The sequence below is a fragment of the Lissotriton vulgaris genome, chromosome 3_2, assembly GCF_964263255.1.
Source record: "Lissotriton vulgaris chromosome 3_2, aLisVul1.2, whole genome shotgun sequence".
NCBI classification, from domain to species: Eukaryota; Metazoa; Chordata; class Amphibia; order Caudata; family Salamandridae; genus Lissotriton; species Lissotriton vulgaris.
In genome coordinates this window covers 138,810,904-138,836,619 of record NC_141690.1, presented here as the reverse complement: position 1 = coordinate 138,836,619, position 25,716 = coordinate 138,810,904, and the positions used below count along the sequence as shown (strand labels likewise).

The 25,716-nt window shown below is 51.1% G+C and overlaps 1 protein-coding gene across 1 annotated transcript in view; it reads right to left on the bottom strand.

Moving 5' to 3' along the window:
* Window positions 1-25,716, bottom strand: part of LOC147725426 (zinc finger and BTB domain-containing protein 49-like) — a 127,696-nt gene that overhangs the window by 85,633 nt on the left and 16,347 nt on the right. The window contains exons 2-3 of the mRNA XM_086964095.1: window positions 20,872-21,044; window positions 19,637-20,733 (exon numbers count right to left, since the gene is read on the bottom strand). Of these exons, the coding sequence (XP_086820221.1) occupies window positions 19,637-20,733; window positions 20,872-21,023 (1,249 nt within the window). The 5' untranslated portion in view covers window positions 21,024-21,044. The remainder of the gene's footprint in view (window positions 1-19,636; window positions 20,734-20,871; window positions 21,045-25,716) is intronic.

Sequence of the window (25,716 nt, the reverse complement as noted above, 5' to 3'; positions counted from 1 at the left end):
AATTTCTCCATCTGGAATTTTTCTGTGGATCCGCTCTCTTTGGTTGTCATTGTGGTTGAGTCGTGGGGTGAGTTACTCTCTGTACGATTACGCGTTGGTTCGGATCGCGCCGCTGGCCACCAATGTTAGACGGAGACCGGGAGGGTCGGCCGAGGACAGGGGAGAGGCCTCCAGTGAGGACCGTCTCCAGCGATCGTACAGACAAGTAACTTCCCCCCCACAGATGGACACTACACAAGGATGAGGTCAAAACTCTTTATATACGATTCTTGAAGCAAGGGTATCAGCGATACAGTGAGATCAGGACACGAGGGTCCTCTTAATTCTAGTCTCTGAAGGGGAAAGGGTAGCGGGACAGTCTTGGTACCGGTCTGGTACGCAAGATGGATAGCTCACAATCCTCGAGCTCGGAGTTCTGGAAGGTCGGGCCGCGGCAGCGCCAGCTGGCTAGGATGATCAGTCTCACTTGAGGAGGGCCGCGGCAGCGCCGGCAGGCAAAGGCGATGGTTCACACAAGGATGGGCCGCGGCAGCGCCAGCAGGTCCCGACGAAGGTGTAGGTTGCAGAGGGCCGCGGCAGCGCCAGCAGGCAGGAACGATGCTTCACAAGGATGGGCCGCGGCAGCGACAGCAGGTCCCAATGACGGTGTAGGTTGCAGAGGGCCGCGGCAGCGCCAGCAGGCAGGAACGATGCTTCACAAGGATGGGCCGCAGCAGCGCCAGCAGGTCCCGATGACGATGTAGGTTGCAGAGGGCCGCGGCAGCGCCAGCAGGCAGGACGAAGGTTCGCAAGGCAGGGCTGCGGCACCGCCAGCAGTCCGTCAAGGATGAGTTCTTCAAGGTGTCTCTCGACTCCAGAACACAACTGCCTTCCTGCTCTGGAGCTGCCCCAGTTATAGGTCTGGTCTCCTTTGATGTCCGGACCCTCGCACTTGGAGGTCGGAAGGTCCGGGATGAGGGAGTCCAGACACCCAGCAGGGGGGTGGAGCCAGCGCTCGGGGAGGCTGGGGGCGATCGGCACCTGGCGGGGGAGAGCCATCGACACTCCTTTCTCCCATTGACCTGCCAAGTGGTCTCTTCACCTCCCGGGTGGATGGTGGTGCCTCGATGTCGGGGCCAGGCCCAGGGTTGGGGTCGAACTGAGGCCACGCGGCCTCGTGGTGCAGTGCCCAAGATGGCGGCTGGGCCGGGGCAATGCTGCTGAAGGGGGCCCGGGCCGGCCGATGTCGTGGTGTTCGGGAGCAGGCGTCCCGTTGGGGACGGGTTGCGGGTTGCTTCTGTGGGTTGCCGGGGTGGTTCTTCGGGTGACACCGAGAGAGCCGGTGTTCGGGTTCTTATTATGCGGGGAGGAGCGGCCCCTTCACGAGGCCTGTCCAACAGGCTGGAAAACCGGAGCAAGAAAATTCTACACACAGCACCATTAAAGGCAACCGCCTGAGTGTTTTAACCAAGGACACCAAATCCAGGGAGGTAACATCCTCCTTAGCTGGACCACGTGATAATGTGGTGGTGCTGAGTGATGCTGGGGTAGCGCCGAGTGATGTGGTGATGCTGAGTGGTGCTGTGGTGGTGCTGAGTGATGCTGGAGTGGCGCTGAGTGGTGCTGTGGTGGTGCTGAGTGGTGCTGTGGTGGTGCTGAGTGATGCTGTGTGATGCTGTGGTGGTGCTGAGTGATGCTGTGGTGGTGCTGAGTGGTGCTGTGGTGGTGCTGAGTGGTGCTGTGGTGGTGCTGAGTGCTGCTGAGTGCTGCTGTGGTAGTGCTGAGTGCTGCTGAGTGATGCTGGGGTAGCGCTGAGATGCTGGGGTAGCGCTGAGTGATGCTGGGGTAGCACTGAGTGATGCTGGGGTAGCACTGAGTGATGCTGGGGTAGCACTGAGTGATGCTGGGGTAGCACTGAGTGATGCTGGGGTAGCACTGAGTGATGCTGGGGTAGCACTGAGTGATGCTGGGGTAGCACTGAGTGATGCTGGGGTAGCACTGAGTGATGCTGGGGTAGCACGGAGTGATGCTCGGGTAGCACGGAGTGATGCTCGGGTAGCACGGAGTGATGCTCGGGTAGCACGGAGTGATGCTCGGGTAGCACGGAGTGATGCTCGGGTAGCACGGAGTGATGCTGGGGTAGCACTGAGTGATGCTGGGGTAGCACTGAGTGATGCTGGGGTAGCACTGAGTGATGCTGGGGTAGCACTGAGTGATGCTGGGGTAGCGCTGAGTGATGCTGGAGTGGCGCCGAGCGATGCTGGAGTGGCGCCGAGTGATGCTGGAGTGGCGCTGAGTGATGCTGGAGTGGCGCTGAGTGATGCTGGGGTGGCGCTGAGTGATGCTGTGGTAGTGCTGAGTGGTGCTGTGGTGGTGCTGAGTGATGCTGTGGTGGTGCTGAGTGGTGCTGTGGTGGTGCTGAGTGATAATGTGGAAGGGAAGGGAAGGGAAGAAAGAACGAAAGAAAGAATGAAAAAGGGAGGAAGGAAAGAAAGAAAGGAATGAAAGGGAGGGAGGAAAGGAAGGAAGGAATGGAAGAAATGCTGTGGGGGCGCTGAGTGATGCTGGGGTGGCGCCGAGTGATGCTGGGGTGGCGCCGAGTGATGCTGGGGTGGCGCCGAGTGATGCTGGGGTGGCGCCGAGTGATGCTGGGGTGGCGCCGAGTGATGCTGGGGTGGCCATGAGTGATGCCGGGGTGGCGCTGAGTGGTGCTGCTGAGTGATGCTGTGGTGGTGCTGAGTGATGCTGTGGTGGTGCTGAGTGATGCTGTGGTGGTGCTGAGTGATGCTGTGGTGGTGCTGAGTGATACTGTGGTGGTGCTGTGGTGGTGCTGTGGTGGTGCTGAGTGGTGGTGTGGTGGCGCTGAGTGATGCTGTGGTGGCGCTGAGTGATGCTGTGGTGGTGCTGAGTGATGCTGTGGTGGTGCTGAGTGATGCTGTGGTGATGCTGTGGTGGTGCTGAGTGGTGCTAAGTGGTGCTGAGTGATGCTGTGGTGGCGCTGAGTGATGCTGTGGTGGCGCTGAATGATGCTGTGGTAGTGCTGAGTGGTGCTGTGGTGGTGCTGAGTGGTGCTGAGTGGTGCTGTGGTGGTGCTGAATGATAATGTGGTGGTGCTGAGGTGGTGCTGAGTGGTGCTGTGTGGGTGCTGTGGTGGTGCTGAGTGATGCTGTGGTGGTGCTGAGTGATGCTGTGGTGGTGCTGAGTGGTGCTGTGGTGGTGCTGAGTGATAATGTGGTAGCGCCGAGTGACGTGGTGATGCTGAGTGGTGCTGTGGTGGTGCTGAGTGGTGCTGAGTGATGCTGGGGTAGCGCTGAGATGCTGGGGTAGCGCTGAGTGATGCTGGGGTAGCACTGAGTGATGCTGGGGTAGCACTGAGTGATGCTGGGGTAGCACGGAGTGATGCTCGGGTAGCACGGAGTGATGCTCGGGTAGCACGGAGTGATGCTCGGGTAGCACGGAGTGATGCTCGGGTAGCACGGAGTGATGCTGGGGTGGCGCCGAGTGATGCTGGGGTGGCGCCGAGTGATGCTGGGGTGGCGCCGAGTGATGCTGGGGTGGCGCCGAGTGATGCTGGGGTGGCGCCGAGTGATGCTGGGGTGGCCATGAGTGATGCCGGGGTGGCGCTGAGTGGTGCTGCTGAGTGATGCTGTGGTGGTGCTGAGTGATGCTGTGGTGGTGCTGAGTGATGCTGTGGTGGTGCTGAGTGATGCTGTGGTGGTGCTGAGTGATACTGTGGTGGTGCTGTGGTGGTGCTGTGGTGGTGCTGAGTGGTGGTGTGGTGGCGCTGAGTGATGCTGTGGTGGCGCTGAGTGATGCTGTGGTGGTGCTGAGTGATGCTGTGGTGGTGCTGAGTGATGCTGTGGTGATGCTGTGGTGGTGCTAAGTGGTGCTGAGTGATGCTGTGGTGGCGCTGAGTGATGCTGTGGTGGCGCTGAGTGATGCTGTGGTAGTGCTGAGTGGTGCTGTGGTGGTGCTGAGTGGTGCTGAGTGGTGCTGTGGTGGTGCTGAATGATAATGTGGTGGTGCTGAGGTGGTGCTGAGTGGTGCTGTGTGGGTGCTGTGGTGGTGCTGAGTGATGCTGTGGTGGTGCTGAGTGATGCTGTGGTGGTGCTGAGTGGTGCTGTGGTGGTGCTGAGTGATAATGTGGTAGCGCCGAGTGACGTGGTGATGCTGAGTGGTGCTGTGGTGGTGCTGAGTGGTGCTGAGTGATGCTGGGGTAGCGCTGAGATGCTGGGGTAGCGCTGAGTGATGCTGGGGTAGCACTGAGTGATGCTGGGGTAGCACTGAGTGATGCTGGGGTAGCACGGAGTGATGCTGGGGTAGCACGGAGTGATGCTGGGGTAGCACGGAGTGATGCTCGGGTAGCACGGAGTGATGCTCGGGTAGCACGGAGTGATGCTCGGGTAGCACGGAGTGATGCTCGGGTAGCACGGAGTGATGCTCGGGTAGCACGGAGTGATGCTCGGGTAGCACGGAGTGATGCTGGGGTAGCACTGAGTGATGCTGGGGTAGCACTGAGTGATGCTGGGGTAGCACGGAGTGATGCTGGGGTAGCACTGAGTGATGCTGGGGTGGCGCCGAGTGATGCTGGGGTAGCGCCGAGTGATGCTGGGGTGGCGCCGAGTGATGCTGGGGTGGCCATGAGTGATGCCGGGGTGGCGCTGAGTGGTGCTGCTGAGTGATGCTGTGGTGGTGCTGAGTGATGCTGTGGTGGTGCTGAGTGATGCTGTGGTGGTGCTGAGTGATGCTGTGGTGGTGCTGAGTGATACTGTGGTGGTGCTGTGGTGGTGCTGTGGTGGTGCTGAGTGGTGGTGTGGTGGCGCTGAGTGATGCTGTGGTGGCGCTGAGTGATGCTGTGGTGGTGCTGAGTGATGCTGTGGTGGTGCTGAGTGATGCTGTGGTGGTGCTGAGTGGTGCTAAGTGGTGCTGAGTGATGCTGTGGTGGCGCTGAGTGATGCTGTGGTGGCGCTGAGTGATGCTGTGGTAGTGCTGAGTGGTGCTGTGGTGGTGCTGAGTGGTGCTGAGTGGTGCTGTGGTGGTGCTGAATGATAATGTGGTGGTGCTGAGGTGGTGCTGAGTGGTGCTGTGTGGGTGCTGTGGTGGTGCTGTGGTGGTGCTGAGTGATGCTGTGGTGGTGCTGAGTGATGCTGTGGTGGTGCTGAGTGGTGCTGTGGAGTGATAATGTGGTAGCGCCGAGTGACGTGGTGATGCTGAGTGGTGCTGTGGTGGTGCTGAGTGGTGCTGAGTGATGCTGGGGTAGCGCTGAGATGCTGGGGTAGCACTGAGTGATGCTGGGGTAGCACGGAGTGATGCTGGGGTAGCACGGAGTGATGCTGGGGTAGCACGGAGTGATGCTGGGGTAGCACGGAGTGATGCTCGGGTAGCACGGAGTGATGCTCAGGTAGCACGGAGTGATGCTCGGGTAGCACGGAGTGATGCTCGGGTAGCACGGAGTGATGCTCGGGTAGCACGGAGTGATGCTCGGGTAGCACGGAGTGATGCTCGGGTAGCACGGAGTGATGCTGGGGTAGCACTGAGTGATGCTGGGGTAGCACTGAGTGATGCTGGGGTAGCACTGAGTGATGCTGGGGTAGCACTGAGTGATGCTGGGGTAGCACTGAGTGATGCTGGGGTAGCACTGAGTGATGCTGGGGTAGCGCTGAGTGATGCTGGGGTAGCGCTGAGTGATGCTGGAGTGGCACCGAGCGATGCTGGAGTGGCGCCGAGTGATGCTGGAGTGGCGCTGAGTGATGCTGGGGTAGCGCTGAGTGATGCTGGGGTAGCGCTGAGTGATGCTGTGGTAGTGCTGAGTGGTGCTGTGGTGGTGCTGAGTGATGCTGTGGTGATGCTGAGTGGTGCTGTGGTGGTGCTGAGTGGTGCTGTGGTGGTGCCGAGTGATAATGTGGAAGGGAAGGGAAGAAAGAACGAAAGAAAGAATGAAAAAGGGAGGAAGGAAAGAAAGAAAGGAATGAAAGGGAGGGAGGAAAGGAAGGAAGGAATGGAAGAAATGCTGTGGTGGCGCTGAGTGATGCTGGGGTGGCGCCGAGTGATGCTGGGGTGGCGCCGAGTGATGCTGGGGTGGCGCCGAGTGATGCCGGGGTGGTGCTGAGTGGTGCTGCTGAGTGATGCTGTGGTGGTGCTGAGTGATGCTGTGGTGGTGCTGAGTGATGCTGTGGTGGTGCTGAGTGATGCTGTGGTGGTGCTGTGGTGGTGCTGTGGTGGTGCTGAGTGGTGGTGTGGTGGCGCTGAGTGATGCTGTGGTGGCGCTGAGTGATGGTGTGGTGGCGCTGAGTGATGGTGTGGTGGTGCTGAGTGATGCTGTGGTGGTGCTGAGTGATGCTGTGGTGATGCTGTGGTGGTGCTGAGTGGTGCTAAGTGGTGCTGAGTGGTGCTGAGTGGTGCTGTGGTGGTGCTGAATGATAATGTGGTGGTGCTGAGTGGTGCTGTGGTGGTGCTGAGTGGTGCTGTGGTGGTGCTGAATGATAATGTGGTGGTGCTGAGTGGTGCTGTGGTGGTGCTGAGTGGTGCTGTGTGGGTGCTGTGGTGGTGCTGAGTGATGCTGTGGTGGTGCTGAGTGATGCTGTGGTGGTGCCGAGTGATGCTGTGGTGGTGCTGAGTGATAATGTGGTAGCGCCGAGTGACGTGGTGATGCTGAGTGGTGCTGTGGTGGTGCTGAGTGATGCTGGGGTGATGCTGGGGTGGTGGCGCTGAGTGGTGCTGTGGTGGTGCTGAGTGATGCTGTGGTGGTGCTGAGTGATGCTGTGGTGGTGCTGAGTGCTGCTGTGGTGGTGCTGAGTGCTGCTGTGGTGGTGCTGAGTGCTACTGTGGTGGTGCTGAGTGATACTGTGGTGGTGCTGAGTGATGCTGGGGTAGCGCTGAGATGCTGGGGTAGCGCTGAGATGCTGGGGTAGCGCTGAGATGCTGGGGTAGCGCTGAAATGCTGGGGTAGCGCTGAGATGCTGGGGTAGCGCTGAGATGCTGGGGTAGCACTGAGTGATGCTGGAGTGGCGCTGAGTGATGCTGGGGTGGCGCTGAGTGATGCTGGGGTGGCGCTGAGTGATGCTGGGGTGGCGCTGAGTGATGCTGGAGTGGCGCTGAGTGATGCTGGAGTGGCGCTGAGTGATGCTGGGGTGGCGCTGAGTGATGCTGGGGTGGCGCTGAGTGATGCTGGGGTGGCGCTGAGTGATGCTGGGGTGGTGCAGAGTGATGCTGTGGAGGTGCTGAGTGGTGCTATGGTAGTGCGGAGTGGTGCTGTGGTGGTGCTGAGTGGTGTGAGTGATGCTGTGGTGGTACTGCTGAGTGATAATGTGGAAGGGAAGGCAAGAAAGAACGAAAGAAAGAATGAAAAAGGGAGGAAGGAAAGAAAGAAAGGAATGAAAGGGAGGGAGGAAAGGAAAGGAAAGAAGGAATGGAAGAAAGAAAAGGAAGGCAAGAAATGGATGGAAAGGAAGGAAGGAAAAGAAGGAAAGAAAAGAAGAAGGAAAGAAAGGATGAAAGGAAAGAAAGAAAGGATTCTAATTGCAAGTGTCAACATGATCAGGCTTGTTTTGAAGATGTAGTCTCCAAATTTGAGATTCCATGACAGAGAGGAGCTGTGAAGGACGGAGAGGCGACAGGCAGAGGCCATGCGCGGCGGACATCATAGGGAGGGCGGGAGGGGAAAAACCGCATTAGCGAGCGAGAAAAGCCAGAAACACCATGGAGGCGGGAAGCAGATTCCCTTCAAGCTTTCAAGCCTTTGAAGACAAATGCCAGACAAATGCCAGCGAGTCGCGCACCTCATGCACTGTCGGAAGCAAGCCCCTTTTACAAAAGCTCTCGCGTTTCACGTGGCCAGCGGTTGGGAGGGAAGGAAAGAAAAGAAGAAGGAAAGAAAGGATGAAAGGAAAGAAAGAAAGGATTCTAATTGCAAGTGTCAATATGAACAGGCTTGTTTTGAAGATGTAGTCCCCAAATTTGAGATTCCATGACAGAGAGGAGCTGTGAAGGACGGAGAGGCGACAGGCAGAGGCCATGCGCGGCGGACATCAAAGGGAGGGTGGGAGGGGAAAAAACGCATTAGCGCGCGAGAAAAGCCAGAAACACCATGGGGGCGGGGAAGCAGATTGCCTTCAAGCTTTCAAGCCTTTGAAGACAAATGCCAGACAAATCCCAGCGAGTCCCGCACCACATGCACTGTCGGAAGCAAGATCCTTTTACAAAAGCTCTCGCGTTTGACGTGGCCAGCGGGTGGGACGGAGGAAAGGGATTGAGGGGGAGCAGAAGCCTTTGATAGTGGTGTGCCAAGCTTCATGCTAGAGTGCACAACATGCATTGCACGTAAATCGGCTGGTTCAAGAGACTTTGGTTCAGTAGTAATAGGATCGAGTTATAAATAACTCGACCTAAAAAGCAAGTGGGTTCTCTCCTATTCATGTCCTGATGAAGACCCGTTTGACAACTGAACAGTGCGTTGTTAGGTCGAAACGCCGACTATTCCACATGGTCCAGACACACCAAGACTTTGGCTCAAAATCAATGAATGATTTTCCTATCCACCAGACACATTGCGTCCCTGTAGCTCTGACCACTTTCATACATCCTCCGTTCTCTGCATAAATTGTACATATTTTCACTATATTTATATGCACTGCACGTCTGTCACTAAGTACCCAAATGTCACCTTGAAAAACACAACTTGCTACACTGCACAATGTTTTTGACAGCCATGTTGACAAATTTGCTAATGTATATGAATGCAGGAATTCATATAAATATCAACTATTGCAAGCAACTTTAACTTTGTTCTCTTGTCTTGTGTTCCATTGCTTCCATGTTTGCCTTTAAGGCATGACTTAAATCATTACATATAAAAGAAATGTTTGTCTGACAGAGATCTTGTTCGCAAAGGAATAGTGCATTCCCAACAGAACCATTGTTGTGCATATACTTACCCATGTTCTGAGGGACACAGGGTTACCCCATTATTATTTACTTTAACTGAAACCTTTGGGGGCTTAGCTCTATATTTCTACTCCAGGAGGAGTGCTGTTGGGCTGCAGCGCTTGACTACCAAGTCTCCTGAAGGTAATCCCGGCGTGGCGATTTCCCCCATGCTGCGGGAGGAAAGCAGGAGCCTACCCCGCATTGATGTCCCTTTGAAGGGGAGCCTACCCCACATTTGGCCTCATGGAGAAGCGGGAGCCCACCCCACATTTGCAAGCATTGAGAAGCGGGAGTCCACCCCGCATTTGTCAGGAGCCACTGAGATCGAAAACGGAAGTCAGGCGCCCATGCCTTACTGTGGGCCGGGCCTGCTGTATCTCCTGAGCCTTGTGTGCTCCATTACCGCCTCCCTTGACAGTGGAAGAGGAAGCCAGGCAGTGGTCGCCTGACGGTGGGCAGGGCTTCGGGTCTGAAGTCCATGCCAACCTGAACGAGGCTCCCATGACGAAAGGGAGGGCCTAGGGTACCGCCAAGGGAGCGAGAGGCTGACCCGAAGAACCGGAGCCTCTGGGGCTCCCAGCCAAAGTCCGGAAGATCCAGGAAGAGTTGGAAGAAGGCCCGGCGAGTGGGGTCTAAGTAAATGCACTGGAGGTACCTACTGGGGGCTTAAAACTGCACCCTGAGAGTCCCTGGAAGGAGGAGCTCCCCAGGCAATATTAGTGCATGTACTGGCCCCACAGCAGTACTGCCAGATTACGGGGCAGCTGTGCAACGTGGGGGCAATTTTGTCTTTAGAGTCCCAGTGGGGGCTCAGGAGGCACTGCAATGCCAAAGGTGATTACTCAGCTGCACTGCAGAGCTGCTGGCAGCTACAACGACGGGGGCATGTGTATTTGAGTACCAAGGAAGGGGTGAGATACACCCCAAGCCCACAGCACATTGCGCACAGTGGTTTCACTGCTTTAGCACCCAGAGGGATACTTGGGGGGCCCTATAATTGCAAGCCCTGACATTTGGGACAAAGGGCATTTGAGCCCCACAGAAGGTCAGTGTTGGTAGGGAGCAAGGCCCTAATGTGATGACTATTGCATAATATGTTCATGCCTACAGAGATTGCATAATGTGATGCAGATATAAATCGTTTATGTTGCTAGTGCTAATGCGGAGTACAGTATTTTGCCAGTAGTTATTGGTATTATTATTCTGAGTTTTATATAGCGCCTGGTTACCAGAAAGGCATCCCAGCGCTCACCAGGGAATGAAACTACAGAGTAATGCGGGGGTTTAAGCAGAAAACAAAAAAGTTTTTAAAAGCTTGCGGAACCGAAGCAAACTGGCTTCCGAGCGAAGTTGTAGGGGAAGAGAATTCCACAGAGTGGCTACGTTTATAGAGAACCTTCTGCCACCAGTTCTTACTTTCTTCACCCTCCCAACCTGCAAAAGATGTTGGTGGTCAGACCGGAGATAGCGGAGGGCTTTGTAGGGCTGAACCATCTTCCCCAGAATAGGTGGACCTGCCCCCTGCAGGACTTTATGAGCGATGCAGAGTGACTTGAACTTCACCCTGTCCCTCACAGGGAGCCAATGCAGTGCCTTGAGCGCAGGGCGAGCAGATTGATGTCTGGGGATACCCGTCAGAAGCCTGGCGGCCGCATTCTGCACTTGCTGCAGTTTGTTCATAGTAGATTCTGGAGCACCCAGGAACAACGTGTTGCTGAAATCCAGCCGCGAGATGATAAGCCCCTGGATGAGAAGTCTCCTAGTGGCCGCTGGGAGCAGCGGTAGAATCTTCCGAGCCGAGCGGAGCAGGCCAAAGCACACGCCAGCCGTCTTTTTGGCATGGGTTTTAAACGACAGGTCCTGCTCAAGCCAAACCCTGAGGCTCTTAATCTCCTGCTTGGGGGTGGGTACAGGTCCAAGGCAGTCGGGTCAGCTGCTGAGAGACAGAGATGGAGAGGAGTTTCCCAGCAGCATCAGCTCCGTCTTGGAGCCGTTGAGCTTTAAAGCTGAGCTGCACATCCATGTGTAGATCTTCTCCAGACACGAGTGCAGCCGGTCAGGATGGTAAGCCGACTGGGAAAGGCCTACCACCAACTGAGTATCATCAGCATAACTGATGATTTTGATACCCAGCGGCAGTACCACACTCTCCAGGGGGGCCATATAGACGTTGAATAACGTAGGGCTCAATGAAGAGCCCTGTGGCACACCACACTGGAGAGGGATTGAAGACATTTACATTTGCTACTTCTGCTTTGTGAGGGTTCGGACAGTGGCCAGATTGGCCCTGTCATGTATATGATCCCCTGTATATTGTTAGCTGGTGCCAGTTGGCACAGCGTATATGTGTAATTATGATTCTAATGTGTTTTGGATAATACAAAGGCTATTTTTTATATAACCTTGTGTGGAGTTCCTTTTGTAGTGTGCCTAGTGTGTCGCTGCTATTGTGAGTGTGTTGCGCAAACGCTTTACATATTGCCTCTGGGATAAGCCTGACTGCTTGTGCAAAGCTACCAAGGGGCTGAGCAGGGGTTATCTTTAACATGTAACTCCCTTGCCCTGACTAGAGTGGTGGTTTCTGCCTGGCTTAGGCGCAAGCCCTAGCCAACCAGTAATCCCATTTTCAACAGTAAGTGAATGTCTCTTGTTTAAAAAGTTTCTATCATGCTATTCCTAAAAATGATATATACACATTTGTACATTATTGACATATGTTTTTTCAGTTTGGTGCACAGTGTGAGTAAAACCGTAATCCACACTGCTAACATAACTCAGAAAGCTTACTTTGTTTCAAAGATAACCTGTCTATTAGTGTACCTGACTTCTTTCACGGATTACTTGGGTCTTATCCCTGTCGCCAAATTCTCAGACAACCCTCTGGTCTGGCATGTACTATATAAAACTGCAAACAGATGTATACATTTAACCTTCACATGTCAAGAGTATATTTTGTAGCTTTATGGCTTTCGCACCTTTGGACTCTAATATCTACCCGATGTTGTGGAACCACAAGATTATTATAACCACAGCAATCATGATTACAAATTTTAAAGTTCTGTACCGTTACCACCACCAAAACCAAAACCAAGATCATACCAGTATGGGAACGTTTGTGAAGCTCCAAATTGCTCGGATGTTTGAAATTCTTCCCACATAAATCACAGGGATAGGTTCTTTGCAACTGTGTAGTGGGTGAATGTTTTTCTAATGCAGAAATTCTATGGCACGTTTTCTTTTCAATAGGCTGATTATCATTGTCGAAAGAGCACAGTTGATCAGCTATTTCTTTCTCCTTGCCCGGCATAGATGAATGGGCAGGTCGGGGCGCAGTGTGACAGGTACCATGTTCCACAATCATGCTGCGATCATCTGCTTCAGATTCAAAAGACACTTGATCTGTTGCTTTTTGAGATCTTAGGAAGTTCAACTTTTTGAGGTGCACTGCCTTTTTCAAAGACTTCATTCTATTCGACTGGAAAGATATACTACCAGAGTCGTTGTCAGAAGTATATAAATTCGAGCACTCACCAAAATAGTGAGATGGCAAGGCTTCAGTGGAATCTGAAACATTCTGAGAAGCCGGCACAGTCCAATCATGATTATCCCCATGATATGGGTCTGCTTGCTCGCTGAGCTGCCTCGGTTGACCTGCTTGGTTTTCTTGTTTAGGATCCTGATTTTGTTTGTTTTGCTTGCTAAAAAAGTTTTTCCCAGACAGCCTTACTATGTATAAAACTATTAAAATAATGAAGTAATACCATCAAAACCCTGCTCCCTAATTTGGTTTTACCCTGCCGCATTATTCCAGTGGCTCTGACAAGACAGCAGGCCTATAGAGTAAAATATTGCCTGAAATACCTACTCTTTAAAGCTATTTAAGACAGAGATTTCTGAAAAGCCGAGTGTTGGACTTGGTCCTTTTTATAGGGTCATCGCTGAACTTTTTGCCTTCCTCCTAGCCTTTTTTCTGATATGATGTTGATGGTGGTTTTAGGACCTTAGGCACTTTAGCACTGCTCTCCAGTGTAAAGTGTGTGTGCTCTCTGTGGTAAACATGGTAAGATTGGTAAATGAAATACGCCAAACAGGTGTAGACCAGTCAGTAACTTGTAAACTGGTATCTCAGATACCCAGGGCTAGTAAATTAAATGCTACTAGTGGGCTTGTAGCATTGACTGCGCCACCCACTAAAGTAGCTTTTCAAATTTGTCTCAGGCCTCTGCCATTGCAGGGCCTGTGCGTGCAATGTTACTGCCGCTGTGACGTGAGACCTAAAGTGTGTGCCACGTCTGTGACCCCCCTTTTACTGCATGTCAGTTGCCTGTAAGGCAGGTCCTAACGAGCCCATTGGGCATGGTGCATTGTAGGTAGAAGGTAGGACATTTACCTTAAGTGTGTGACATGTCCTGGTAGTGACATGTCCTGGTAGTGACAAACAGCCATTTTGTTTCTCACTGCTGTGAGGCTCCCCTCTCATAGGAATGCATTGGGGATTCCCTGATATGTGTTTCAGTGTTAATTCCTGATATGTGAGGAGCAGCGTGGTCAGGTTTGGTATGTTTGGAAAAGTAATAATAAATGCTTCGCAATGATGTGCGCAGATTTATTATCACTAGTTTAGAAATGCCACTTTTAGAAGTTGGCATTTCTGTGTGCTGTCCCTGCCTGATGTGTATTGCATGTCTGGCTCTGCAGTGACAGGGGCTGGTGAGGTGTGTGTGGCTCCAGGGTGAGTCAGCACTAGGCTGAATAGGAGATCTGCATTTGGAATAGTGGTAGGAGTAGTCCCCTGACCCTGAAAAGGTCTGTGTCTAATTGGATGATTGCTGGCTCCGCCCCCCTGTGGTGTGTCTGATGACCGAGCCCCCACCTGACAAAGGGGAAGAGGAGCACTGTAAACAGAGTGCTCCAATTCCCTCAGAACCAGTTGAGACGATTTCCGCCCCATGCCCTGTCCCAGGACAAAACAAAGAAGAAATACGGTATAAATATTGGGGCTGTGACCCCATGTGTGTTGTGCTTCCTTGTGCTACTTTGGGATTTGCTGCTGCTGGGCCCCAGGAGGAACTGCCACAAGGGCCGTTCTCCCTGATGGAGGGCCTGCCTGGGCCCAGCCTTTGCCCTGAAACCTTTGGGTATGCACAACAACAATGGTTCTGTCAGGAATACACGATTCCTTTGCGAACAAGAACTCTGTCAGACAAACATTTCTTTTACATGTAATGATTTAAGTCATGCCTTAAATGCAAACATGGAAGCAATGGAACACAAGACAATAGAACAAAGTTAAAGTTTCTTGCAATACTTGATATTTATATGAATTCCAGCATTCATATAAATGAGCAAATTTGTCAATAAGGCTGTCAAAAACAGTGTGCAGTGTAGCAAGATGTGCTTTTCAAAGTGCAAACTTAATGCCCTCCTGCAGGGAGAAAGCAGACTCTGTAAGCACTCTTGGCAACGTGTTTGTCGCTTTCAAATCTTCATCCACTTCAATCAATGAACTTAAAATATTCTTCAATTCTTACATTCCTTTATTTCAAGTTTTCCACTGTTCATTTTACTTCATGTATTTATCAAAATTCAATACATAGGATTCTTCTTATATACATCATGTCAATGGTAAGATCAATCACCACATTACACAGGTGCCCCAATGCATTTCGGGCGGCTGACCATCGTCAGGGGGATAAATCCAACAAAAAATGTGTTTACTTGTCAATATACAAGTCCAGGACCATAGATGTGCATTTATGTATTACCAACCCTGTTGTTGTGCATGTTATATGTGCGTGTGCAGAGAATTAATACCTGATGTGAACAGTACAAATAGAACTGCATTTATCATAAATAGCGTGAGAACCGGCAGTTTGATACATTAATCACCCGTGAAAGCGTGACTCAAACTATCTCCACAAACGTGAAAAAAAACGTAATTTAAATGAGTATAGGAACTACCGTGTTCATGTTAACTCTGCAACATCAAGCGCATATGTGAGCGGTGATAAAGTTGTCAAAGGTGAAAAGAACAACACCCTATGTACCAATTAAATCGAGGATACTGTGTACGAAGGAGCGTGGTAGTAAAGGAGCGTGGTTAGTAAAAGAAGTGCATCTAGGAACTGACCAATCTTCTAAGTTGACACCGCGGTTTCGAGCATGTGTGCTAAAGATAATCATTCTGCCAAAAAGTGAAAAAGACGGCACCCGCTATCCCCATTAAACAATGGCATGCTGCTGAATACCTGTAGTGATGTCGATATGTTCTTACTCCAAGTTGTAGACGTGAATCTGGGTAGCTCTACGTGTCTACCCAAAGTTAAATGCCGCGTGAAACCGGAAGCGCAAGTAGATGCAGAAAAAAGACTAAGCCGGTTGTGTGGCAGACGGACCGATATAAAACTGTGGTGTTAAAATAAAGCATGACTGGTTTCCACTGAATCGAACAGCTGAATACCGCAAATATTCTTTGTTCTGACATTTCTGTAGTATGTGCTATGAAAAAATTTAAATGACCGGTTTTCCAGTATGCTGTGCTTCGTGTGTTTCAATAAAGCACTATAAAAACAAGCATTTGCAATGCAATAGATCTCGCAATAGGTAAGTTTGAGCTATGGGTCTTGTAAATGACAAGTTTTTTATTAATGAGTTGGTTTTGAAAATAGCTAAATTAATAGCTTTGTCATTTACAATGCCAAAAGTTATAACTTTCGCAAATGTGACACCTATAACCTGGGGTTGCGTTGCGCTCAGTGATGCTGTGGTAGTGCTGAGTGGTGCTGTGGTAGTGCTGAGTGATGCTGTGGTAGTGTGGTGGTGCTGAGTGGTGCTGTGGTGTTGCTGTGGAGGTGCTGAGTGGTGCTGAGTGATAATGTGGTGGTGCTGAGTGGTGCTGTGGTGGTGTGGTGGTGCTGTGTTAGTGCTGAGTGATGCTGTGGTGGTGCTGAGTGGTGCTGAGTGATGCTGTGGCGGTGCTGAGTGATGCTGTGGTGGTGCTGAGTGATAATGTGGTGGTGCTGAGCGATGATGGGGTAGTGCTGAGTGATGATGCTGAGTGGTGCTGCTGAGTGATGCTGGGGTGGCGCTGAGTGATGCTGTGGTGGTGCTGAGTGGTGCTGCTGAGTGATGCGGAGTGATGCTGGGGTGGCGCCGAGTGATGCTGGGGTGGCGCCGAGTGATGCTGGGGTGGCGCCGAGTGATGCTGGGGTGGCGCCGAGTGATGCTGGGGTGGCGCCGAGTGATGCTAGGGTGGCGCCGAGTGATGCTGGGGTGGCGCCGAGTGATGCTGGGGTGGCGCTGAGTGATGCTGTGGTGGTGCTGAGTGGTGCTGTGGTGGTGCTGAGTGATAATGTGGAAGTGAAGGGAAGTAAGAACGAAAGAAAGAATGAAAAAGGGAGGAAGGAAAGAAAGGAATGAAAGGGAGGGAGGAAAGGAAGGAAGGAATAAAAGAAATGCTGTGGTAGCGCTGAGATGCTGGGGTAGCACTGAGTGATGCTGGAGTGGCGCTGAGTGATGCTGGGGTGGCGCTGAGTGATGCTGGGGTGGCGCTGAGTGATGCTGGGGTGGCGCTGAGTGATGCTGTGGGGGTGCAGAGTGATGCTGTGGGGGTGCAGAGTGATGCTGTGGGGGTGCAGAGTGATGCTGTCGTGGTGCTGAGTGGTGCTGAGTGATGGTGTGGTGGTGCTGCTGAGTGATAATGTGGAAGGGAAGGCAAGAAAGAACGAAAGAAAGAATGAAAAAAGGGAGGAAGGAAAGAAAGAAAGGAATGAAAGGGAGGGAGGAGAGGAAGGAAGGAAGGAATGGAAGAAAGAAAAGAAAGGCAAGAAATGGATGGAAAGGAAGGATTCTAATTGCAAGTGTCAACATGAACAGGCTTGTTTTGAAGATGTAGTCCCCATATTTGAGATTCCACGACAGAGAGGAGCTGTGAAGGACGGAGAGGCGACAGGCAGAGGTCATGCGCGGCGGACATCAAAGGGAGGGTGGGAGGGGAAAAAACGTATTAGTGCGCTAGAAAAGCCAGAAACACCATAGGGGCGGGGAAGCAGATTGCCTTTAAGCTTTCAAGCCTTTGAAGACAAATGCCAAACAAATGCCAGCGAGTCGCGCACCTCATGCACTGTCGGAAGCAAGCCCCTTTTACAAAAGCTCTCGCGTTTGACGTGGCCAGCGGGTGGGAGGGAGGAAAGGGAGCGAGGGGGAGCAGAAGCATTTGATAGTGGTGTGCCAAGCTTCATGCTTGAGTGCACAACATGCATTGCACGTAATCCGGCTGGTTCAAGAGACTTTGGTTCAGTAGTAATAGGATCGAGTTATAAATAACTCGACCTAAAAAGCAAGTGGGCTCTCTCCTATTCATGTCCTGATGAAAACCCGTTTGACAACTGAACAGTGCGTTGTAGGTCGAAACGCCGATGATTCCACATGGTCCAGACACACCAAGACTTTGGCTCAAAATCAATGAATGATTTTCCTATCCATCAGACACATTGCGTCCCTGTAGCTCTGACCACTTTCATACATCCTCCGTTCTCTGTATAAAATTGCACATATTTTCACTATATTTATATGCACTGCACGTCTATCACTAAGTACCCAAATGTCACCTTGAAAAACACAACTTGCTACACTGCACAATGTTTTTGACAGCCATGTTGACAAATTTGCTAATGTATATGAATGCAGGAATTCATATAAATATCAACTATTGCAAGCAACTTTAACTTTGTTCCCTTGTCTTGTGTTCCATTGCTTCCATTTTGCCTTTAAGGCATGACTTAAATCATTACATATAAAAGAAATGTTTGTCTGACAGAGTTCTTGTTCGCAAAGGAATAGTGCATTCCCAACAGAACCATTGTTGTGCATATACTCACCCAGGTTCTGAGGGACACAGTGTTACCCCATTATTATTTACTTTAACTGAAACCTTTGGGGGCTTAGCTCTATATTTCTACTCCCGGAGGAGTGCTGTTGGCCTGCAGCGCTTGACTGCCAAGTCTCCTAAAGGGAATCCCGGAGTGGCGATTTCCCCCATGCTGCGGAAGGAAAGCGGGAGCCTACCCCGCATTGATGTCCCTTTGAACGGGAGCCTACCCGCATTTGGCCTCATGGAGAAGCGGGAGCCCACCCCACATTTGCAAGCATTTAGAAGCGGGAGCCCACCCCACATTTGCAAGCATTGAGAAGCGGGAGCCCACCCCTCATTTGTCAGGAGCCATTGAGATCGAAAACGGAAGTCAGGCGCCCGTGCCTTACTGTGGGCTGGGCCTGCTATATCTCCGGAGCCTCGTGTGCTCCATTACCGCCTCCCTTGACAGTGGAAGAGGAAGCCAGGCAGTGGTCGCCTGACGTTGGGCAGGGCTTCGGGTCTGAGGTCCATGCCAACCTGAACGGGGCTCCCATGACGAAAGGGAGGGCCTAGGGGACCGCCAAGGGGCGAGAGGCTGACCCGAAGAACTGGAGCCTCTGGGGCTCCCAGCCAAAGTCCGGAAGATCCAGGAAGAGTTGGAAGAAGGCCCGGCGAGTGGGGTCTGTGCAAGGCACTGGAGGTGCCTACTGGGGGCTTAAAACTGACCCTGAGGAGTCCCTGGAAGGAGGGGCTCCCCAGGCAATATTGGTGCATGTTCTGGCCCCGTGAGGTATACTTGGGAGGCCCTATAATTGCAAGCCCTGACATTTGGGACAAAGGGCATTTGAGCCCCACAGAAGGTCAGTGTTGGTAGGGCGCAAGGCCCTAATGTGATGACTATTGCATAATATGTTCATGCCTACAGAGATTGCATAATGTGATGCAGATATAAATCGTTTATGTTGCTAGTGCTAATGCGGAGTACAGTATTTTGCCAGTAGTTACTGGTTGTTTTTACATTTGCTACTTCTGCTTTGTGATGGTTCTGACAGTTGCCAGATTGGCCCTGCCATGTATATGATCCCCTGTAAAGTGTTACCTGGTGCCAGTTGGCACAGCGTATATGTGTAATTAAAATTCTAATGTGTTTTGGATAATACAAAGGCTATTTTTTATATAACCTTGTGTGGAGTTCCTTTTGTAGTGTGCCTAGTGTGTCGCTGCTATTGTGAGTGTGTTGCGCAAACGCTTTACACATTGCCTCTGGGATAAGCCTGACTGCTTGTGCAAAGCTACCAAGGGGCTGAGCAGGGGTTATCTTTAACGTGTAACTCCCTTGCCCTGACTAGAGTGGTGGTTTCTGCCTGGCTTAGGCGCAAGCCCTAGCCAAACAGAAATCCCATTTCCAACAGTAAGTGAATGTCTCTTGTTTAAAAAGTTTCTATCATGCTATTCCTGAAAATGATATATACACATTTGTACATTATTGATATATGTTTTTTCAGTTTGGTGCACAGTGGGAGTAAAACCGTAATCCACATTGCTAACATAACTCAGAAAGCTTACTTTGTTTCAAAGATAATCTGTCTATTAGTGTACCTGACTTCTTTCACGGATTACTTGGGTCTTATCCCTGTCGCCAAATGCTCAGACAACCCTCTGGTCTGGCATGTACTATATAAAACTGCAAACAGATGTATACATTTAACCTTCACATGTCAAGTGTATATTTTGTAGCTTTATGGCTTTCGCACCTTTGGACTCTAATATCTACCCGATGTTGTGGAACCACAAGATTATTATAACCACAGCAATCATGATTACAAATTTTAAAGTTCTGTACCGTTACCACCACCAAAACCAAAACCAAGATCATACCAGTATGGGAACGTTTGTGAAGCTCCAAATTGCTCGGATGTTTGAAATTCTTCCCACATAAATCACAGGGATAGGTTCTTTGCAACTGTGTAGTGGGTGAATGTTTTTCTAATGCAGAAATTCTATGGCACGTTTCCTTTTCAATAGGCTGATTATCATTGTCGAAAGAGCACAGTTGATCAGCTATTTCTTTCTCCTTGCCCGGCATAGATGAATGGTCAGGTCGGGGCGCAGTGTGACAGGTACCATGTTCCACAATCATGCTGCGATCATCTGCTTCAGATTCAAAAGACACTTGATCTGTTGCTTTTTGAGATCTTAGGAAGTTCAACTTTTTGAGGTGCACTGCCTTCTTCAAAGACTTCATTCTATTCGACTGGAAAGATATACTACCAGAGTCATTGTCAGAAGTATATAAATTCGAGCACTCACCAAAATAGTGAGATGGCAAGGCTTCAGTGGAATCTGAAACATTCTGAGAAGCCGGCACAGTCCAATCATGATTATCCCCATGATATGGGTCTGCTCGCTCGCTGAGCTGCCTCGGTTGACCTGCTTGGTTTTCTTGTTTAGGATCCTGATTTTGTTTGTTTTGCTTGCTAAAAAAGTTTCGGAGTTTGTAATGGTGGCTAGTCAGCATTGTGCTTTCAGCTCTTCCAGATGCTTGGCTTTGTGCGATGCCTGAAGAATCAACTGGCTTGTAACATTGGGTGCCTTCCAACTGTTGGTTAATAGAAACTTTACTACTTAGTGTCTCAGCGTGGATCGTAGATGATTGTAATGAGGGAGTACTAGCAGTCCCATCCAAAATAGAATCAGAAGCTACTGGTGAAGCACCAAGGCGTGGAAAGGCGTTGTGATTCGATGTGATGCAGGACTCCGCACAAGTTGGTGGGTTTAAAAAAGAGCGACACATATTTAGTACTATTTGCACCTGAAGGCATTGTGCAATGTCCAGCATAGCTTGCACGTTGTCATGGTTTAAGTCAAGATGCGAGGTGTACATAAAGTCCAGGATCTGGCCTATGCCGCCGACGTTTTGAATATCCAGATTGAACACATCATTCTTTTGAGATGGTGAATTCTGAAACAAACACCTGTAAAGTGAAGTAGACATATATTCAGAACATTACCATAAGAAATGTTTGAGCATATAATGCTAGAAAATTAACAATGCTTTTAAGAAAACGTGAAAGCAAGAAGTCATGGTAGCAAAGAAAAACTTCTCAACCTACCGGAAATACTGGCTGAAAGCTGCCAAAACATTCCTATGAGCCTTGAAGCAGACGCCTTTTACCACCAACATACAGTCACATAGAAGGCCTTGAATGCGCTGTTCATGAAGCTGCTGAAGGAGGTGCAAGCTGTGGCTCGCTACTGAGTCCATCCTAGCAATACATATTTGAGGCTGCAAATGAATAAGCACATAATTACACAGATACTATGCAATACAACAGAGAAAGACCACTTAAACCACACAGTCTGCACATTTTCCTATTAATCCAAAAATCCAAAGAGCATATTTAGAATCCAGGTGAACCCTAATTAAGCAAATGCTTGAGCTCATTTATGTCTCGTAAATGCTTGCAAAGGCACCGAAACAAATTTTAAGTCCTGTCTGCGTGAGCCACATCACCATGCTTCTGCTCAGATGCCATAGTACAAAGAAAGTGAAAGTACCAATATGTGGATTAATGTCCTGGGAACGTAGCTGCTAAGGGCTAGTCCTTTCTCCTAATATAAGGAAAACAATTTTGAACTCACCAATATAGAAAGATGTTGGGCCACAAGAATGCAAACGCTCCCACTCTGTGCCCTTCAGGAATCAACTCACTCAATATCCACTATCCTCCGGACTTATCCAAAAATGGAGAAAAACAATTCAAACAAAATATTCTAATGCAGCAACCCTAAAACTCTCATATTGGACTCCTGTTTTTGCTCCTCAAAAGGAGCCATTAAGAAGGATCTGATCTTCCACATGAGATGCAGAGCTAAATAGCGGTATGCTTTTTACTCCTTCAAAGCGATACAAAAGGGGATGATGGACGCCCAGTCAACTGATCTGGGTTTAATCCATCACCATTCTTTAGCTCACTCAGCCACCCCAGTTCAGACATGGCCATATGCAAATCAGTCTGACCCTGTGCCTGATGGGAACAGTCCAGCCCGAACTGCCAAGCCATGTCTTCCCTGGACCGGAAACAAGCATCCTGGGACCGGTTTCGGATTCACAACCCCACACACACAACCAAACACACACAACCATCTATCCATCTCCTTCACTCGATCACCCTCACTCTATTGCCCTCACTCTGTCTATCGCCCTCACTCTATCTATCCTATCTATCCATCTATCGTCCTTACTCTATTTATCGCCCCCACTCTATCCAGACCCTCCAGCATTTTGCGTTTTCGCAATTCACAAAAAAAATCGCGAAATCAGCTGGCCATCGCGATGGCCACGATATTTACCAAACCGGCCGCAAAGAAAGGTCTCCCAGCAGATACAAAAAAAATAAAGCCATTTTATTGGCTGTAAGCGCCTATGTCACCACGTGAACTGCGCTGTGTAACCGTGAGAGCTGCCTGCTTCTTCCATTACACTATTTATGAAATGCGAGCGAGAAATGGAAAGTTTCGCTTTCTGCGCGCTCCAGCTTGCAGGCTCGACTGCTGTCCTGTAATTGCAGTAAAGAATGTAAAAAATGAGGATTCTTAGCACGGGGACGATTGGAAGAGCAGAGAAAGAAAAGGTCTCTTCACGTCTGATCTGCCGCTTCAGCTGCCCTCCGACCTTTCTTTCTTCGTCCCTCTAATTCCCTCTGTTTTGTCTAGCAGCTCCTCGTCTCTTACTGAAAACAGACTCTAAGAAACGGTTCTCACCCTCTCTTTCCTTCTTTTGTTAATTTGTTCCCCTGTGAAATGTATCCAAAACAGGAAAACACGGGGATTCTCTAATCTGTTTTCTAAATCTTCTCTGCATTTTTTCACCCTCTGCATCTGTAAGTTTAAAGAAGGACTTGAGTTATAAGTGTTTGATATACAGCCCTCCACTCCTCAACAATATGCAGAGGTGTACTGCCTGCTGGTACCCTCATAGGGCAGATTCACAAATTCAAACACTGCGTGTGGACTTCATCAGCCCACACGCCCTTCCCTCCGCCGACTACATCCTCCTAGGGGACCTCAACTTCCACCTGGAGAACAACAAGGACCGCAACACCGCCGCCCTGCTGGACAACCTCGCCAACCTCGGACTCAAGCAACTGGTCAACACCCCCACCCACTACGCCGGCCACGCGCTTGATCCCATCTTCTCATCCAGCAAGCACATCACCTTCAGCCACTCCACTGAACTCCACTGGACCGACCACAGCTGCGTCCACTTCAGCTTCAGAAGAACCACAACCCATCACCACCCGCAACAGGTTGCTCACAGAAGCTGGAGCAAGATCACCGCCTACCAGCTCACCACCTCCCTCAGCCAGAACCCACCCGCCAGCACAACTGACCCAAACGAAGCAGCCCGCAACTTCACGCAGTGGCTGACCGCCTGCGCCGACGACCTCGCACCACTGAAGAACCATCCGAGCAGACCCAGACGCCTGGTTCACTGACGAACTCAAGGACTCCAAGAAGACCTGCCGCACACTCGAGAAAGCCTGGCTCCTCGACCAGACCACTGACAACATGACCGCCCTCAAACACGCCACCCGCAAGCACCACCAGCTCATCCGCACCACCAAGAAGAAATCACTGAAGGAACGACTTGACAACAACGCCCACGACAGCAAGGAACTCTTCACCATCGTCAAGGAGTTTTCCAACCCCAGCACAGGCAACAACATCACTCCCTCACAAGATCTCTGCGACTCTCTCGCCTCGTTCTTCCACCGCAAGATTGCCGACATCCACAACAGTTTTGGCGCACCATCCACGCACCCAACCGCCGAACCAACGCCCCCCCCACCGCCACCCTCCGCACCTGGACCGCGGTGACCACCGAAGACACAGCCCGCACGATGAACACCATCCACTCCGGATCTCTGACCGACCCCTGCCCCCACCACGTCTTCAACAAGGCCCACTCCACCATCGCACCCCAACTCCGAGACGTCATCAACACCTCCATCAACACCGCCACCTTCCCGGAGAGATGGAAGCATGCCGAGCTCAGCGCCCTACTGAAGAAACCAACAGCGGACCCCACCGACCTCAAAAACATCCGCCCCATCTCGCTCCTCCCTTTTCCTGCCAAAGTCATCGAGAAGATCGTCAACAGACAGCTTGCCGCCTTCCTCGAGACGAACGAATCCCTCGACCCCTCGCAGTCCGGTTTCAGAGCCAACCACAGCACCGAGACCGCCCTCATCGCAGCCACCGACGACATCCGAGCCCTGCTCGACAACGGGGAAACAGCGGCACTCATCCTCCTAGACCTCTCTGCAGCGTTCGACACTGTCTGCCACCGCACCCTAGTTCAACGCCTCAGCAACATCGGCATCCAAGAGAAGGCACTGGAGTGGATCATCTCGTTCCTCGCCGGTAGAACACAGAGAGTCCGCCTCCCCCAGTTTCGATCCGAGGCCACCGAAGTCATCTGCGGCGTTCCGCAAGGATCATCACTCAGCCCCACCCTCTTCAACGTCTACCTGAGACCTCTTACTGCCATCGCACGCCAACACAACCTCAACATCATCTCCTATGCCGACGACACCCAGCTGATCCTCTCCCTCACCAGAGACCCCGACACCGCCAGAACCAGCCTGCACGAAGGGATGAAAGACGTCGCCGAGTGGATGAAGAACAGCCGCCTGAAACTGAACTCAGACAAGACGGAAGTCCTCATCCTGGGACCATCGCCCTCCGCCTGGGACAACTCCTGGTGGCCCCCAGCCCTGCTTCGTAAGATCTTCCGATGGATCCAGACCGAAACCAGGAAGACGGTCACCCAGGCCCTCGTCACCAGCCGACTGGACTACGGAAACTCCCTCTACGCCGGAACCACAGCCAAGCTACAGAAAAAACTCCAACGCATCCAGAACGACTCCGCCCGACTCATCCTGGACATCCCCCGACGCAGCCACATCTCCGGCCACCTGAGGAACCTGCACTGGCTCCCTGTCAACAAGAGGATCACGTTCAGGCTTCTCACCCACGCACACAAGTCTCTCCACGACCTGGGCCCCAAGTACCTCAACGACCGCCTGACCTTCTACCCGCCCACCCGCCAGCTACGGTCCACTAGCCTCGCCTTCGCCGCCGTACCACGCATCCGAAGAGCCACCGCCGGAGGCAGATCCTTCTCCTACCTGGCGGCCAAGACATGGAACTCCCTCCCCATCCACCTTCGGCTGACCCAGGACCATCTCGCCTTCAGGAGACAACTCAAGACCTGGCTGTTCGAGCAGTAGCGGACCCCTTCCCCCAAGTGCCTTGAGACCCTTCCGGGTGAGTAGTGCGCTATACAAGTGTTATGATTGATTGATTGATTGAATACATCATGATCTGAAATTTACTCCCATCAGTCTACCCCTACCTATGGAATATTTTTCTGACTTTTTGGAGATTCGCAAACATATTTAGGATGAGTTTTGGAAATCTATAGCAGTCTGACACAAGTATTCCCATAAGACAATATTTACTCTCACCTAATTTCCGCTACATATAAAATCCAAGACTATTTGGGGAGGTGTTTCTCCTAAATTTTTGTATTTTCCTATGGGAAGAAGGTGGGGTGAGGATGGTTTACCTCCGTTATTGGGTGTGAAAAATAAAAATCTAGTCCCTGACATTATTTAAATGTGTTTGGAGTGTTACAAGGTTTAGAACATGGATGTTGAATCGCTGTGTTATTTGGCTCTTTGTTTCTGAATCTTCTTGACATTCTCTTTGTGCTTTTTCATCTTTGCACATTTACTTCCTTGTGAATTATTTTGCATGTGTGCTTATGATTCATTTGTTGATTTTGATAAAAGGGGGATCTGTTGTAATGTAACTTGTCTTGTGCATCCTCCCTATGCTTACCCCTGCTCTACTGCTTGGCCCTTGATGATGTCATTGTAATGTTGGGATGG